Source organism: Notothenia rossii, assembly GCF_949606895.1.
Source record: "Notothenia rossii genome assembly, chromosome: 10".
NCBI classification, from domain to species: Eukaryota; Metazoa; Chordata; class Actinopteri; order Perciformes; family Nototheniidae; genus Notothenia; species Notothenia rossii.
In genome coordinates this window covers 59,783,538-59,799,439 of record NC_136908.1, presented here as the reverse complement: position 1 = coordinate 59,799,439, position 15,902 = coordinate 59,783,538, and the positions used below count along the sequence as shown (strand labels likewise).

Here is a 15,902-nt window from a genome sequence, read left to right as displayed (position 1 = left end):
TCTAGCAAACTTCAGACGGGCCTGGACATGTACTGGCTTAAGCAGGGGGACACGTCTGGCACTGCAGGATTTGAGTCCCTGGCGGCGTAGTGTGTTACTGATGGTAGCCTTTGTTACTTTGGTCCCAGCTCTCTGCAGGTCATTGACTAGGTCCCCCCGTGTGGTTCTGGGATTTTTGCTCACCGTTCTTGTTTCTCATTTTGACCCCACGGGGTGAGATCTTGCGCGGAGCCCCAGATCGAGGGAGATTATCAGTGGTCTTGTATGTCTTCCATTTTCTAATAATTGCTCCCACAGTTGATTTCTTCACACCAAGCTGCTTACCTATTGCAGATTCAGTCTTCCCAGCCTGGTGCAGGTCTACCATTTTGTTTCTGGTGTCCTTTGACAGCTCTTTGGTCTTGGCCATAGTGGAGTTTGGAGTGTGACTGTTTGAGGTTGTGGACAGGTGTCTTTTATACTGATAACGAGTTCAAACAGGTGCCATTAATACAGTTAACAAGTGGAGGACAGAGGAGGCTCTTAAAGAAGAAGTTACAGGTCTGTGAGAGCCAGAAATCTTGTTTGTTTGTTATTGACCAAATACTTATTTTCCACCATCATTTGCAAATAAATTCTTTAAAAATCAGACAATGTGATTTTCTGGATTTTTTTTTCTTCTCATTTTGTCTCTCATAGTTGAGGTATACCTAGGATGAAAATTACAGGCCTCTCTCATCTTTTTAAGTGGGAGAACTTGCACAATTGGTGGCTGACTAAATATTTGTTTTGCCCCACTGTACATATAGCTACACAGACTTATGCATACAGTATCTCTATACTCCCAAATACCCCCCCAGCTCCACCCTCTCGGTGTCAGTGACTAACTGGGTTAGGGGTGGGGCGGACATTTCTCTGTGTATCACTGACCCGTATTAAGTTACATCTCATTCCCCAGGGAGAGGACATGATCCTCTGTGTCATTGGAAAATGAAGGGTGAACGGAAGTGGTGGGGGGATGAGAAACAGCAAAGATACGAGGGGGTCGAGAGAGGAAATGTTAACGTAGGGAGACACGTCACAGCAAATCGTGGAGAGGATGAAGGGAAGCACACATGTAGAGAGTCAAATCCCCTAAAAGTTGAATCCATGTCAAAGGGTCTTAAGTCTATGATAATGGTTTGTGGAGTTTTTTTTTTTGGTGTGGGGGCTTCTTTAATTTATTTCTAGTTTGATTGACTGCCAGCATGCTAGTCCCGGTCCCGCATGCTGGCTTTTATGGAACCGACTAACTCCCTTTGTGTGTATGTACAGCCCTCAACTTGCCCAGACTTGGAGTGATTTTCACCTCTTTTAATACTTTCCGCCTCATTCTGAAAGAAAGAAGTGAAATGTGCCAACGGGACGGCCATCTTGGTGTGTGGTGCGAGACGGGAGATGTAGTTCATTGAGCGGTTTCACACAAAAAAAGTGTCGACACATTTTTATTTTTTTGACTTGTAAAATGATCTTTTAAAATGACAAACATCATATGTGTAACGCTCGGCGAAGTCCCTCCCCTTCTGGTTGAGCTCCATGGGACCTTATTTCTGAAAAGTTATGCATTGAAGTCAATGGAGAGAGAAGGATTATCTTTCGATCCCGTTTGAATTGTGCCACGAATTACACATATGATGTTTGTCAATTTACAAAGATAATTTCCATGTCAAACAAATTATAAAATTATTAATAAATAATCAAAATAATAAAGATAATCTTTCTCTCTCGATTGACTTCAATACATAATTTTTCCCGAAATAAGGTCCCATGGAGCTCCCCCGGAAAGGCAGGGACTTCGCCTCTTTCTCCCATCTCTGCACAGATACCGTTATTCGACTATTATCATTTTGCCTTTATTTATTTATTCCAGAAGAACAATGAGTGACCCTTACAATCATTTCATTAATTGAATATTCATCTATTTCTATTTGTGTTACTGTTATTCTCTTGATAATCAGTATATAAATAACAGTTAACAATGTAAAGTAGCAACAGTAGCTACTAAGCTAACGCTACCTATCCAATTACTTACTGGCTGAATAAAAGCCAAACAAAAAACAGCCATTACTACTTTTTCTGATTTAAAGTATGTAACATCCACCATGTGTTCTCCTCCACAAACCAAATTAAAATGAAATAATAAAACTATTATAAGATAATCATCATAGCCCATGAAGTTGATTATAACGCTAGGATACTTCAACAAACATTTATATATATTTACTCTTCTATTTGAGCACTTGTAAAAGCGCTTGATCAGTCAAATGTATTATTTGTATTGTCATTATAATAATACTCACACCCTACCAGGCAACTTGTGTGAGGGGTGTCACCACGTGAGAGGGGATGGGAGGATCACATACTTTTGTTTACGCTACCAAATGGAAATAAACTGAAACTAAATCAGATATAACGATGAAATATCTGTTGACTGAGTTGTATTGGTGCCAAAGGAGAAATCAATTAAATGATGATAAGACATGAGGGGATGAGACATTGGCACACTTTGATGGTGATGATGGCCACAAGCTGGAGATCATCGTAGATATCTCTCTTTCACACAATCCCAGCTTTTCTCTCGCCTTCTGCCTTGACGTCTCTGATTTACCTTTGCTCTTTTAGTTCCCGCTCATTTTATCTCTCCGTCCACACTGAAAAATGGACTTAAAAATTACAAGTTTTATGCTTTTATTCCACATAACTGTATTAGCTTAGTTGAAAGCAATACTATTAGGTTTAAATAACAAATATTAGGTTCAACTTAATATTCTCTCCAGTCCACATCTACGCCACCACTCTTTCTAACACCACCCACACACACTGCTGTTTGCCTGTCTGTTAACACACACACACACACACACACACACACACACACACACACGCACACACACACACACACACACACACACACACACACACACACACACACACACACACACACACACACACACACACACACACACACACACACACACACACACACACACACACACACACACACACACACACACACACACACACACTTAGCAGCTGAAGCCCATTTCCAGTGAAATGTCAGGGGATTGCTGAGCCGACCATTACATTCTGCCAGCGTTTATAATCACTGTGTGCAACCTTAAATATGATTAGGACGTGTGAGGCGATGTGTGTGAAAGTGAGTGCTGTTACATTAACACATATGAATGTATCAGTGTGTGTGAATATCTGTCACCTGTCACCTGTCACCTGTCACAGAGGACAGGCAAAAGGACAGGATGAAGAGGACATATTCATCCTCATCAAATTCTGCATTTCCCCAGGTGGATGTCGTGCTCCTTTTAGACTTAAACTGATGTATGTGTTGAGCAAATGTAGATGTAGTGATGTTCTGTGTTAGCAGATGTGCACTAATTCTCATATTTGTCGGATATTACAGCCTATTTTCGATCAATACTCAAAATGTGAGACAATCTCCCATGTTGTTTTTCCCGTGACAGTGAAATGGCATGGTGCTGTTTTGAAACCAGCCTTATTATTCATTGCATGTAACAGCGTTTTACAGAACACTGAGCATGGATCAGCCATAACTGATCCAATTACCTCTGTGTTTAACATGATTTTGCTCATGTTATGTTTGGTTTACGATACGGGTCTATGCATGTTATCTCATAGTGTTTTCTGCACTTTTGGCACGTGTAAATCTATAATTATACCTTATTATATATGTGTTGCAAACCCAGCTCTGGGTGCAGCACAGTCTAAAATGTGAGTTTTCATTATTTTGTCTTTTTTGAAGGCTGGATATATCTACAGGACTGTCTCAGAAAATTAGAATATTGTGATAAAGTTCTTTATTTTCTGTAATGCGATTAAAAAAACAAAAATGTCATACATTCTGGATTCATTACAAATCAACTGAAATATTGCAAGCCTTTTATTATTTTAATATTGCTGATTATGGCATACAGCTTAAGAAAACTCAAAAATCCTATCTCAAAAAATTAGAATAGCTCCTCAGACCAAGTAAAAAAAAAAGATTTATAACAGCAAAACACAATCAAACATTTGAAAATGTCCATTAATGCACTCAGTACTTGGTTGGGAATCCTTTTGCACGGATTACTGCATCAATGCGGCGTGGCATGGAGGCAATCAGCCTGTGGCATTGCTGAGGTGTTATGGATGCCCAGGATGCTTCAATAGCGGCCTTTAGCTCATTAGCATTGTTGGGTCTGGTGTCTTTCAGCTTCTTCTTCACAATACCCCACATATTCTCTATGGGGTTCAGGTCAGGGGAATTTGCAGGCCAATCGAGGACAGTAATGCCATGGTCAGTACACCAGTTACTGGTGGTTTTGGCACTGTGGGCAGGTGCCAGATCATGCTGGAAAATGAATTCCTCATCTCCATAGAGCTTTTCAGCAGACGGAAGCATGTAGTGCTCTAAAATCTCTTGGTACACAGCTGCATTTACTCTGGGCTTGATGAAACACAGTGGACCAACACCAGCAGCTGACATGGCTCCCCAAACCATCGCTGACTGTGGGAACTTCACACTGGATTTCAAGCAACTTGGATTTTGCTCCTCTCCAGCCTTTCTCCAGACTCTGGCGCCTTGACTTCCAAATGAAATACAAAACTTGCTTTCGTCTGAAAAGAGGACTTTGGACCACTGTGCAACTGTCCAGTGCTTCTTTTCCTTAGCCCAAGTCAGACGCCTCTTCCGTTGTCTTGAGTTCAGAAGTGGCTTGACCATGGGAATACGGCTATTGTAGCCCATTTCCCGGACACGTCTGTGAACAGTGACTTTTGATACCTGGACTCCAGCTTCAGTCCACTGTCTTTGAAGCTCCCCCAAATTCTGGAAGCGACTCTTCTTCACAATGCTGTTAAGGCTGCGGTCATCTCTCTTGGTTGTGCAGCGTTTCCTGCCACATTTCCCCCTTCCAACAGACTTTTTGTGGATGTGCTTTGAAACTGCACTCTGTGAACAGCTTGCTCTTTGAGAAATTTCTTTTTGTGTCTTACCCTCCTGATGGAGGGTGTCAATGACGGTCCTCTGGACAGCAGTCAGATCAGCAGTCTTCCCCATACTTGTGATTTAGTTTACTGAACCAAGCTGAGTGTTTTTCAAGGCTCAGGAAACCCTTGCAGGTGTTTCGAGTTAATTAGACGATTCAAGTGATTTGTTGAACACCCTACTAGTATACTTTTTCATGATATTCTAATATTTAGAGATAGGATATTTGAGTTTTCTTAAGCTGTATGCCATAATCAGCAATATTAAAATAATAAAAGGCTTGCAATATTTCAGTTGATTTGTAATGAATCCAGAATGTATGACATTTTTGTTTTTTTAATTGCATTACAGAAAATAAAGAACTTTATCGCAATATTCTAATTTTCTGAGACAGTCCTGTATATTTATGTCACAGTGCTGCCTCGGAAAATGGTTTGTTTTTCTCCATTTAGTCCAAATTGTTCTTTGTGGAGGCTGCACATGAACTCATGCTGTCGCAGCTGGATCACCAGTGGCCTGTGCACACATATGACTGTGTGTGTGCTAATTTAGGACACGGGACTAATGACCAAATTATAATTCAGCTCATGCTTGCAGGCAGGAGAGGCACATGGACTCACAAGTACACACAAACAGGGACAAAGAAAGGAAAGAGCTGTGATTTGTGACTCTCTGTTCATGTCGCTGTGTTTTTGCACACGTGTATTCATTTATTACTGTGTGTGTGAGTGTGTGTGCATGCACTTGAGCGCTGTATGTGGATCCGCCTGTGTGAGATGACGAGGTCACTGGGCCGAGCCTCTTAACTTCACAGTTCAATTTGGATTTGCATAATCTCGGCGTTAATTTCCACAGGGTGCATCCATCCAGCGTATCTCCACAGGTGACGGGGGGGTTAGACAGCTATCCCATGTTCCCCAGCTCCAGCAGCCGAGCGCAGCGAGCAAACACGCAGCAGAAGAAGAGTGCGAGGAACACGGGATAACGAAAAGCTGGAGATTTATTCTTGCCGTCAGACTCACTAATCCTAGAAGAGCGGAGAAGTCAAAGATTAAACAGAAATAATGAGAAATTCCAAGAAAACTATGAAAATAAATCATCAACATAGAGTAGAAATTATCCATATTATTATTATTACTATTAACAATAACATACAGACGGCAGTTTTCATTTACTCAGAACATGACAATCGATGGCAAAATCTCGCTTGTCACTCATGTATGAAGGAAGAATACAAAGTATGGTTTTGTTTAATCTTGTCACTCTTATCACTGTAAGCTACTTATTTAAACACATTCATGGATTATATTTTATGAGAAATATATGCAGGTAAACAACATGCCGAGACTCCAATATGAGAGCTCAACATTGTGAATTTAAGAAAGATTAAGTAGCCTTTAGGTCTATTTATAACAGTCTCATTACAGAGAATTAAAGCTCTGTTGCTTACTGCACATCATATCTGATTTACTTCACTCCCACTAATTATGACTATCAATTTCAAATCAATCCAGTGAACCCTTTTTCCGCAGGTGCAAATCCTCCTTGATGAGTGCCCCAACTCTCCACGCTTTCACACGTTTTATCAGACAAGTTGTCAACACTCAGTCCAGCAGAAAGACGGAGAAACAGCGGCTAATGGGGTCGATAACCTGGAAAAATCAGACTGTCATTTCCCTCGGGGTTTACACAGTATAGCTGGATCAGTGGCACCAAGATGGCCGCCACTGTCTCACTGTGCCCCAGTGACACATTTCCTGTCCCATCTGCGTGAGGGTCCCAGAGGAGAGGTCTCCCTGTGTGTGTGTGTGTGTGTGTGTGTGTGTCTCTGTCTGTCTGTCTGTCTGTCTGTCTGTCTGTCTGTCTGTCTGTCTGTCTGTCTGTCTGTCTGTCTGTCTGTCTGTCTGTCTGTCTGTCTGTCTGTGTACAACGGTGTGTGAAGTCCCATCTCTATTTCGACTTAATGTTTACTCAGCGAGTCCCAGCTCGCTTCTGAATAATTCAGTCTTGTTCATGAACACTCACACACGTCCCGGTGGTACCGAGTGTGTGTGTGTGGTATCAAACACCTTCTATTAATTTGTACCAGACATGCAGGGAAATAATTTGAATCCACTTCCTTTTCCGGCTCGTCTCATCTTCGTTCCCTGCTGCCTCTTTGACCCTTATCTTTCTTAGAGTTCTCTCTCACCTCATTGTCCTGCTTTAAGAGAACCGCAGGGACGCGTCCTAAAACCCGGAAGTAAGTTAGCATTTTTACCACGTCCGGTTCCTTCGACAAAAAGCAATGCAATCTCTCCATAGGGTTTTGGAAAATAGCTGGAAATCAGGTCTGTGGTTGAGACACATTGAAGAGACGGATCACGTTTTGTTCTACGACATTAAATCCATCAGCAGTGACCCCACTGGGGATTTCTAAAGAGTTGACGTGTCTGAAAAACGATGGTTGTTACCAAGTGGCTGAATAGGACTACAGAAGTCGTGGAGGCTGTTTTACGTCATTACGCCGAACACATAAACACTCCTTTAAGTTTGTTTGCCCTGTTCTGCTTGAACTTCACATCTTTCACCTGCCTGCCATCTTGCTCTTCTTCCCTCTCATACACAAGTAAATGAGAAGCAAGGAAACACGTCCTAGAAACTTTTAATATTTTTAAATCGAGACTGAAAACATATCTCTTTGCCGCTGCTTTTAATTGAGCTGCTCATCGTCAAACTACAGTATGCCATTGAAACACCTAAATACACATACCTGTGGTGTTTATTTTATTATTTTATTGTCTTTGCTTTTTATGCCTGTTGTAAAATGCCATTATGTGTTTTCACTGTATTTATTCCCAAAAAGTATTTTAATTTGTTTTGTAAAGCACTTTGAATTGTCGCGTACAGAAAAGTGCTATATAAATAAACTTGCCTTGCCTTGCTATTCTAAAAAGTTCAGCCTCTGAGCTTTTAAAGCTGCATAATTGAGTATTCTTGGAATTGAGAAACAAAGAGTGAATCCTGTTCACACCAGAAAGTGGTATAATGAATCTGTGCAGAATATTAGGTTTTAGGGCTAGGCTAGATAATGAACTTTGTTAGCTGGCAGGCTAAAGCCAAAATGACACCAAGCTTTCCATTCTTAAGGTCCTCTTGGGTCCACGTGACATGATGTTAATTTCCTCTCAAAAGGTCACTGCCTCTCTGTCAATCTTCAATTTGTTGTGTCAAAAAAATCTGTGCATGCGCTACAAGTGAAAAAAGACACAAATGAAAGCTACATTAGAAAAGTGGCTGTGTGAAGAGTTTTGCATCTACTCACATCTCTACAATTCATCTTTAAAACAATATAAATACAATAAATTGAGAAACAGTACATGGAGGGAAATTGCCCAAACATAGTTACTACCAAGTGTTGAATTGTGTTCGTTGTTCTCGCGTCCAGGAGAGAAGTTAAAATAAAGAGACTAATGGAGTCTCTGAAAAGGTTCAATTTGGTTACTTTAATTAAGTAGCGTGGTATTACATATAACAATAAAGTGAAGGAACAGCAAACCGAGCGGTCTACGAAATGAGAGTTCAGTAAAACTGGAACGATATTGGGAGATTCTGATTTCATGGATCAATAACTCATGAACAAAACATTATTCAGACACAAATGACGTCTCCTAAGTACCGTGGTAAGGTTGACAAAGAACTACAATCACATTTTTATCAAAAAAAGCCAATACGCGCCGTCCTCCGAGCTGGACACATTACATTGGTCTCGATCCGCAGCCGGAGAAGAAACGAGAGCTCAGGGACCGTCTGCAAAGTGCAACTCCGAAAAAAGAGAATACAATAATTATTATTACTACCAAACTCACTACACACATCAATAGTCTCCTGTGTGTCATACTACAGCAAGGAGTTTGGAATAATATGCTTTTGAATAATTTTGGGGAATATTTATAATGTAAAATCATCTTAAATAACTTTACTATTATACAGTATATTTCTACCAAACTCACTATTTGCATTGTTGTTAGCATCTGGTTAGCTAGCTGCGCTAACGGATATTAAAAGCTGTTTCTAAAGCAAGGAGAGGGAGAGCTCTGTCCTGTCAGACTGAGAGAGATAACTACAGCTCAGTGAGGTAAGGGACTCTGTTTAGATAGTTAACTTGAGTCTAGTTATCTCAGTGGGTCTCAAACGCTTTGGTCACCATTTATGAGAATAAAAGAAAAACAGTTATGAAATACTATATGGCAGTAAAACAAGAATACAGTTTAAAAGGTGAGTGATTTGTAAAATATCCATAAAGAAAAATAAAATCTGTTTACAGTTCTGTTTCATATGGGTGTTGAGAGATGTATCCATAAATTCATTTTGCTCTCAAAATGCACCAGGTTGATGCATTTAACTTCAATATTAAATATAGGCCCCCGGACCCCCCTAGGAGGTGAGGACCCCCCCCCTCTTAGAAAATAGCACTTTACCTCTGCTTACACCTATATACCATTTTATATGTCGTGAGCTTATTATCGAGCCTTCATTGTAAGAGTAGCGGGTACACTGCTGTGTATGTGCGTATTCAATACATTTGTAACACTGTACACATGAACGTTTCTTTTTTTCGGTTCACCAAAAAAAAAAATCTCACTCCAAGCTGAACTCAAATGTTGGCAGCCCTGGTTTTATTGAAGAACATAAATACAAGTTATCTGAGCCAATAGGCTTGTAAACCGGTTAGCTTAATTTGTTCTTACCGGGAATTATCGCAAACTAAAACGTTACTAAACTCATCATGCTACAGCCCTAGCTATCATATATGCTAAGTCTGCATGGATAGGAAGAAGGAAAGAGGAAAGGAGCAAGGCAGAGCAGAAGGAAGAAGTATGATGTCAGTATGGAAATGAGTTGACTATGAGATAAAGAGAAAAGGAGAATTCGACAACACACAAGGTAAGAACACAAACACACTCACTGACGTCATTTCTAGTAAACCCCATTTCGCTGCCAACAATCCTCATAAACTTACAATCCTCAGAAATCGGATATATCAAAGAATCCTTCAAACCTCTGTGCTTTTTTGCACTCAGAGATGAAATACATCAAGGCCTATTGGGTGCGTCTCTCCTCTCTGTCTTCCTTGTTCCCGACCCTCCTCCCATCCTTCCTCAGTGCAGCTGCCTGGTTGTAGCATGATACAGCAGAATGAACAAAATGGCTATTGTTCGGTTTAGAGACAGTTTGTGTCCTTTTCTAAAGCTTGGACACACAATGACGTCAGGCAAAAATAATCAACCCCTCTTCTCCTTTATTCTAAGCCTTACAGTATTTATTTGTATGCTCTTGGTGTCTTCTCTTTCCTCCTCTCCTCTTCTTCACACCCCACTACTCTTTTCTGCCCTGCAACAGAGAAACTCCAGAGTGAACAATTCTCCTGAATTTATTCCGAATTATGACGGTGTCTGCCAACTTCTATTTATAGCCACCTTCACTTACTGTACCGTAAATCTACGCCGTGCACACACTGTATCTGAGGTCATAATCAATGTGAGCAATGATATATATTTGTGTGTGTGGGCTTCTGTCTGCCAGACTTGGTCATGCATAATGAAAACCCTTGGGTCTACCCCACTGAGATGGGATATAATTGATTAAATGGTTATTACATGCTAATCCACCATTATACATGCTATTCATGGAGTAAAGCCCTGCTGTGTGTGTTCAGGTGTAATTGGTTTGCATCTACGTATATGTTTGTGCAAATGCAGAAACTGTTGGATGTTAAAATACATGAGCATTCATGCAAGTCTGAGTGTGCCAGCAGTGTGTACAGTATGTGTGTAATAGTGTGTGTACGCATATTGCCAGGCTGATGTATTTCTGTCCAATTAGCCAGTGACCCAATTCTCTCTGGCTGTCTCCGAGTCATTCTGTGGTCGTAATGGATTCACTTTATCATCATATCCAATCTCCCAGCGCTGTCTGCATTACAGTGGAACACCGCTCAATTTAACTTGCGCATGACGTCCCTCTTACCAAGGACAGTTCAATCAATATCTTGTGGACGTGACCCCCCCCACAACCACACACGTACAAACACACATTTTTCTCCCGTAAAGTCAAATCTGAGATATTATCTGGAGCCACAATTTGGAGCTGTTCTAGTGACACTGATATGTGTTGTGGCTTTAGAGGTGGATTCGGGTCCATGCACAGTTTGGAAATGCAGGTATCTTCCATCTCCAAGTGGTGAGATTGTCAAGCTCTTTTTGTCGTGCCATCAATTGTACCAATTTGCCGTTTCCCTTTTTTTTTTTTTTTTACTTTGAATTGAGCTGAGCTAAACGACTGCTGTTGATAGCATTGTATTTGACTTAGAGGCAGGATATGGATATCAAACGTCACCTTTAGTAAGCGATTAAGTGCATTTCTAAATTACAAAGTAAATCAGACACCCTATCCGTTTTTAAGAGTGCTCTTAAGACCTTCCTTTTTGATAAAGCTTATAGTTAGGGCTGATTCGATTCAGCCCCTAGTTTTGCTGCTATAGGCTTAGTTTGTCGGGGGACGTCTTACTTCTTCCTTCTCTCTGTCTGTACCTGTGTACTCTCATGTTCCCAATAACCCAGCTTCCGCAAATTTATTTTTGGTGCCTATCTACGCCGGGATCCTGAGTCGTGGCTGATCCTGTTGCTGTGGTCCTGTGTCCTGGATGGATATCCTCGTGGATTCATCTTCTTATTATACACACATGCATTTCCAAACATTTGGTCTACCTATGTTGTAAATGTATCATCTCTTCGATTTACACACGGCATCTATTGCACGTCTGTCCGTCCCGGGAGAGGGATCCCTCCTCTGTTGCTCTCCCTGAGGTTTCTCCCATGTTCCCCTTTAAACTGTGGGTTTTCTCTGGAAGTGTTTCCTTGTCCGATGTGAGGGTCTAAGGACAGAGGGTGTCGTATTGTCATACTGATATTCTATACAAACTGTGAAGTCCACTGAGACAAATGTAACATTTGTGATATTGGGCTATATAAATAAACATTGATTGAATAGTTTGAAAAGGTTTAATAAAACGAACTGAACTTTCCAAAATGAGTCTTTAAGTTCATATTCCTCATGAGATTAGCCACTTCATTTATCACTTTTTACTGCCTCCTTTTCTGCCTGCACTTTACAGTATAAGCAAGTTAGCCAAAAGGGAGCCGAACTACCGACTACCACTTTCCAATATAATGCAATTTCCTTGAAACATTTCCGAAGTAACACCCAGGTGATTTTGTATTAGTCCTGTGTGCCACTAGTTCCTCAGGAGAGTTTTCGCTGCCCATATAAGAGTTGATCCATCTGTCTGAGAAACTGAGTGATGCTGAGAGGTTTGAGGGAGCGAGGGGAACAACTACGGACACTGGAGTTGTATATATTACCCACAATCCATTGCACTTATGCATTTGATGCGAGAATATATTTAGGCTAAGTGGCAGTCGTGCATATAAAACTGGTTGCTTACAACTAAAGTAAGATGAAGAAATTGAGTGTTTTTGAAACAGGACGTTTTACAATACCTACATATTGTCTATTTACAAGCCTTAGTATATACATATTATCATATATTCACTTATTTGTCATGAACCAACACTTTTATAGCTCTCTTTACCCTATGTGTATATCTTGTTACCCTCAAACTAAATGTTCCTCAACATAGATTTGAATAGCTATGATTGTTACCTCTGCTGAGAAGGTGGTGATTTCTGTTTGGTGTTTGTCTGTTTTGATTGTTTATCTACTAATTATAACTGTGGGATGCTTTAGTTGAGAGGCATTACATGACTTGAATTATTATTTCTGTATACACCGGATCAATGCTCCTATAAAAGGAGTGTAGGGGAGGCTGTCAGGGACACAGGAAATGGGAGAATCTTAAAAAGAAATGCAAGTGAATTAACATAAATGTGTTTGAATAGCTTGGACGGTAAGCGAAACAAATGTGTTCATATTTTAAATGAAAGATAATTGAAATGTCATCCTCTCCTCCACAGAAGCAGTGGTCAGCTGGCAGAGGTTTTCCCTTCTGGGTCACGGCCATCGATTAGTCCCACCCTCCTGATTGCCTCATTCACAGAAGAAGAGATCGGTCAAGATCCAACACAACCACTCCTCTGCCAAGCTCCTCTGAAATATGTCCTCCTCATCTCCTCCTCCACCACCACACTTCACTCCTGCTGCCTCCGCTGATAAGGAGTGAGGAATACCTTATTTTTGTATCCTAATGACATAATCCTGTTACTCCCCAAGCCTCATAACGAATAGATTGTGTCCGGAAGTATGTAAGAGGTTTGTAAAAGTATATATTCCCGCTGTCGTTGAAGTGGCCTCCGTACAATATGCTGTTACACAATACCAATGGGCGAGGTCAAGTGATTGAGAGGAAGTGGGACGAGCACATTTTACTGACTGTCCTTTACTTTATTTATTTTTTATTCTAACATTTTATTCTCTTAAAGGTGGGGTATGTCATTTTGGAGAAACCAGCTCGAGCGCGCTAGAATTTGAAAATACACAAATCTGCCCCTTCCTTCCAGAGCCCCTCCTCCAACACACACGAACGCGCACATGACCAATGAGGGCACGAGATAAGTTTGTGAACAGATGGAAGGCTGACAGGCAGGTAGGCCATCCAGTTATTTTAGCCGGGCCGGCTCAGATGATTGGTCGTGCTTTTTACAGCGCCACGGCTTCCACAGGTGAATTTTTTTATGTATTTATTGTCAAAGCACTTCAGATATGAATTGCTATCGGGATGTTAAGAGCATTCCATGGAATATAACAACAAGTGAGTCTGAAATAAATTACATACCCCACCTTTAACCTTTTTTATTTTATATTACCATATTTTATTCAATATGCTCCTTAGATATATTTTATTTTATTTGTGTTATTGTTTCCTCCTTATAGCATTCAGGTTCCATTTTATTGTCATTACGTAGTACATAGTGACGTAAGTTTAGGCATCTGACCAGAAGTGCTTTTCCTAATGCTCAAGGACGCTTTACATAAAGTCAGATCAGAAACACAACACATAAACAGTTGTCCTTATCCACTCAGCGGTCTACACTTTAAGGTCTCCATGTTTAGGCACAGAATAGCTAGAAATCTAACAATAATTTCCAATGATAGCACTTAATTATGGATATTTGTGTCACATAATATGAGTTCACCTTTTATCCTTGTTGTTCTGTCCCCATCATACATAACTGGATGACATCCAGGAAATAGTCCTCTGTCAGTTAGATGGACGGTCACTGAGGACGACATGATCAATTTAGCCGGGATGGTTTTGGATGAGAGCCCATATTCTCCTTCACATATCTGAGACATTATCTATCATAGCAAATGTAATGGTATTATTTTGATTTGCTTTTGGATTATATATCGCAGTGTGGCTCGAAATAAATCCAGTTTTCATATCCCCATGACTGTTGCAGTTATACAACATAAAATTGGGTTTTGAAAGCCTTAAAGAGGCCCTGCTTTGTTTTCTGTGGGTTTTCCCTTTCCTGTGTGCTATAGGTGTTAGTGCATGTCAATGGTCTACAAATGGTCCTTCCATAACAAAGTGACATCACTATGTCGCACTCACGCTTCTATTGGCTAGCGCTCCAACACATTGTACGTGATGAGGCTAAAGGGCAAGACATCTCTAAGTGGTTGACCAATCACAACAGAGCCAGCCAGCTAACCATTCAGAGCAGACTGGGCTCTGGTTTCAGACAGAGGGTGAAAAGAGGTGCTGCAGCACAGACAGTATGAGAAAACTAAAGAGCTTTTTGAACATTGAAGCATGGAGACATGTCACAGTGGAGATACTACATACTGATATACACCTGAACATCATCTGGAGAGGACTCTTTAAAGTAGAGACACTACATACTGATATACACCTGAACATCATCAGGAGAGGACTCTTTAAAGTAGAGACACTGAATACAAATATTAATCTGAAAATGAGCAGAATATGTCCTCTTTAAAGAGACATCATCTAAACATGCTTTGATACATCGTGATGCTGCAGTTTGACTTTTCACTTCCTTTTTTCTCGTGTGTTTGAGTGTTATCCGTTCATACACCTGTGTCAGCCAGAGACCGCATCCTGCTGCCCCACTCTCCTGTTGCCATGGTGAACTCCTTTTGGCCTATAGCAAGTGCATCGGTGTGTGTGTGTGTGTGTGTGTGTGTGTGTGTGTGTGTGTGTGTGTGTGTGTGTGTGTGTGTGTGTGTGTGTGTGTGTGTGTGTGTGTGTGTGTGTGTGTGTGTGTGTGTGTGTGTGTGTGTGTGTGTGTGTGTGTGTGTGTGTGTGTGTGTGTGTGTGTGTGTGTGTGTCTTCATGTGTGTGCAACTTCATGTTTTGCTTTTAACAAATGAGTGTGTATCCCTGCATGTTAATATAGTCATGGCTTCATTGTGTGCCAGTGTTTTTTTTAGCCATCTGTGTGTATGTGCACATGTGTTTAGTGTACCTGTGTTTGTGCACAGTGTTTTAATGGATGCACGTGTCCTCTCCGATCAGGCATGGAGACAGATGTGGGAGGAAATGACTCACAGGTGGTGGGAGGAAGAGGTCCTTGTCCTCTTTTAGTTAGCCTGTTACACATACAGATTCCTCACCTGACTTCCTTTCACCTCTCCTCCAACAAATGATCTTTTTTACAAGAAGTACGAAATTGATTTAAAAAACACGTTCATTCTGTTGAGTCCCAACCGCATGAGACTGAATAAACAGGCTGTTCAATGATGTCTCACTAATCCGTCACGCAATCAATAGACAATTATGTTGGGCAGACTTATCCTTTGTTATTTCAGAAAGGAACCATCGCAACACACACTTTGAAAAATGCTCATATTGAAGGCA

At 40.8% G+C, this 15,902-nt stretch overlaps 1 protein-coding gene across 1 annotated transcript in view; it reads left to right on the top strand.

The window, feature by feature from the left end:
• The window catches only part of LOC307022601 (uncharacterized protein), a 138,027-nt gene that overhangs the window by 26,030 nt on the left and 96,095 nt on the right, over positions 1-15,902 (top strand). The window contains exon 2 of the mRNA XM_079655445.1: positions 13,033-13,234. Coding sequence (XP_079511571.1) covers positions 13,173-13,234 — 62 coding nt within the window. The 5' untranslated portion in view covers positions 13,033-13,172. The remainder of the gene's footprint in view (positions 1-13,032; positions 13,235-15,902) is intronic.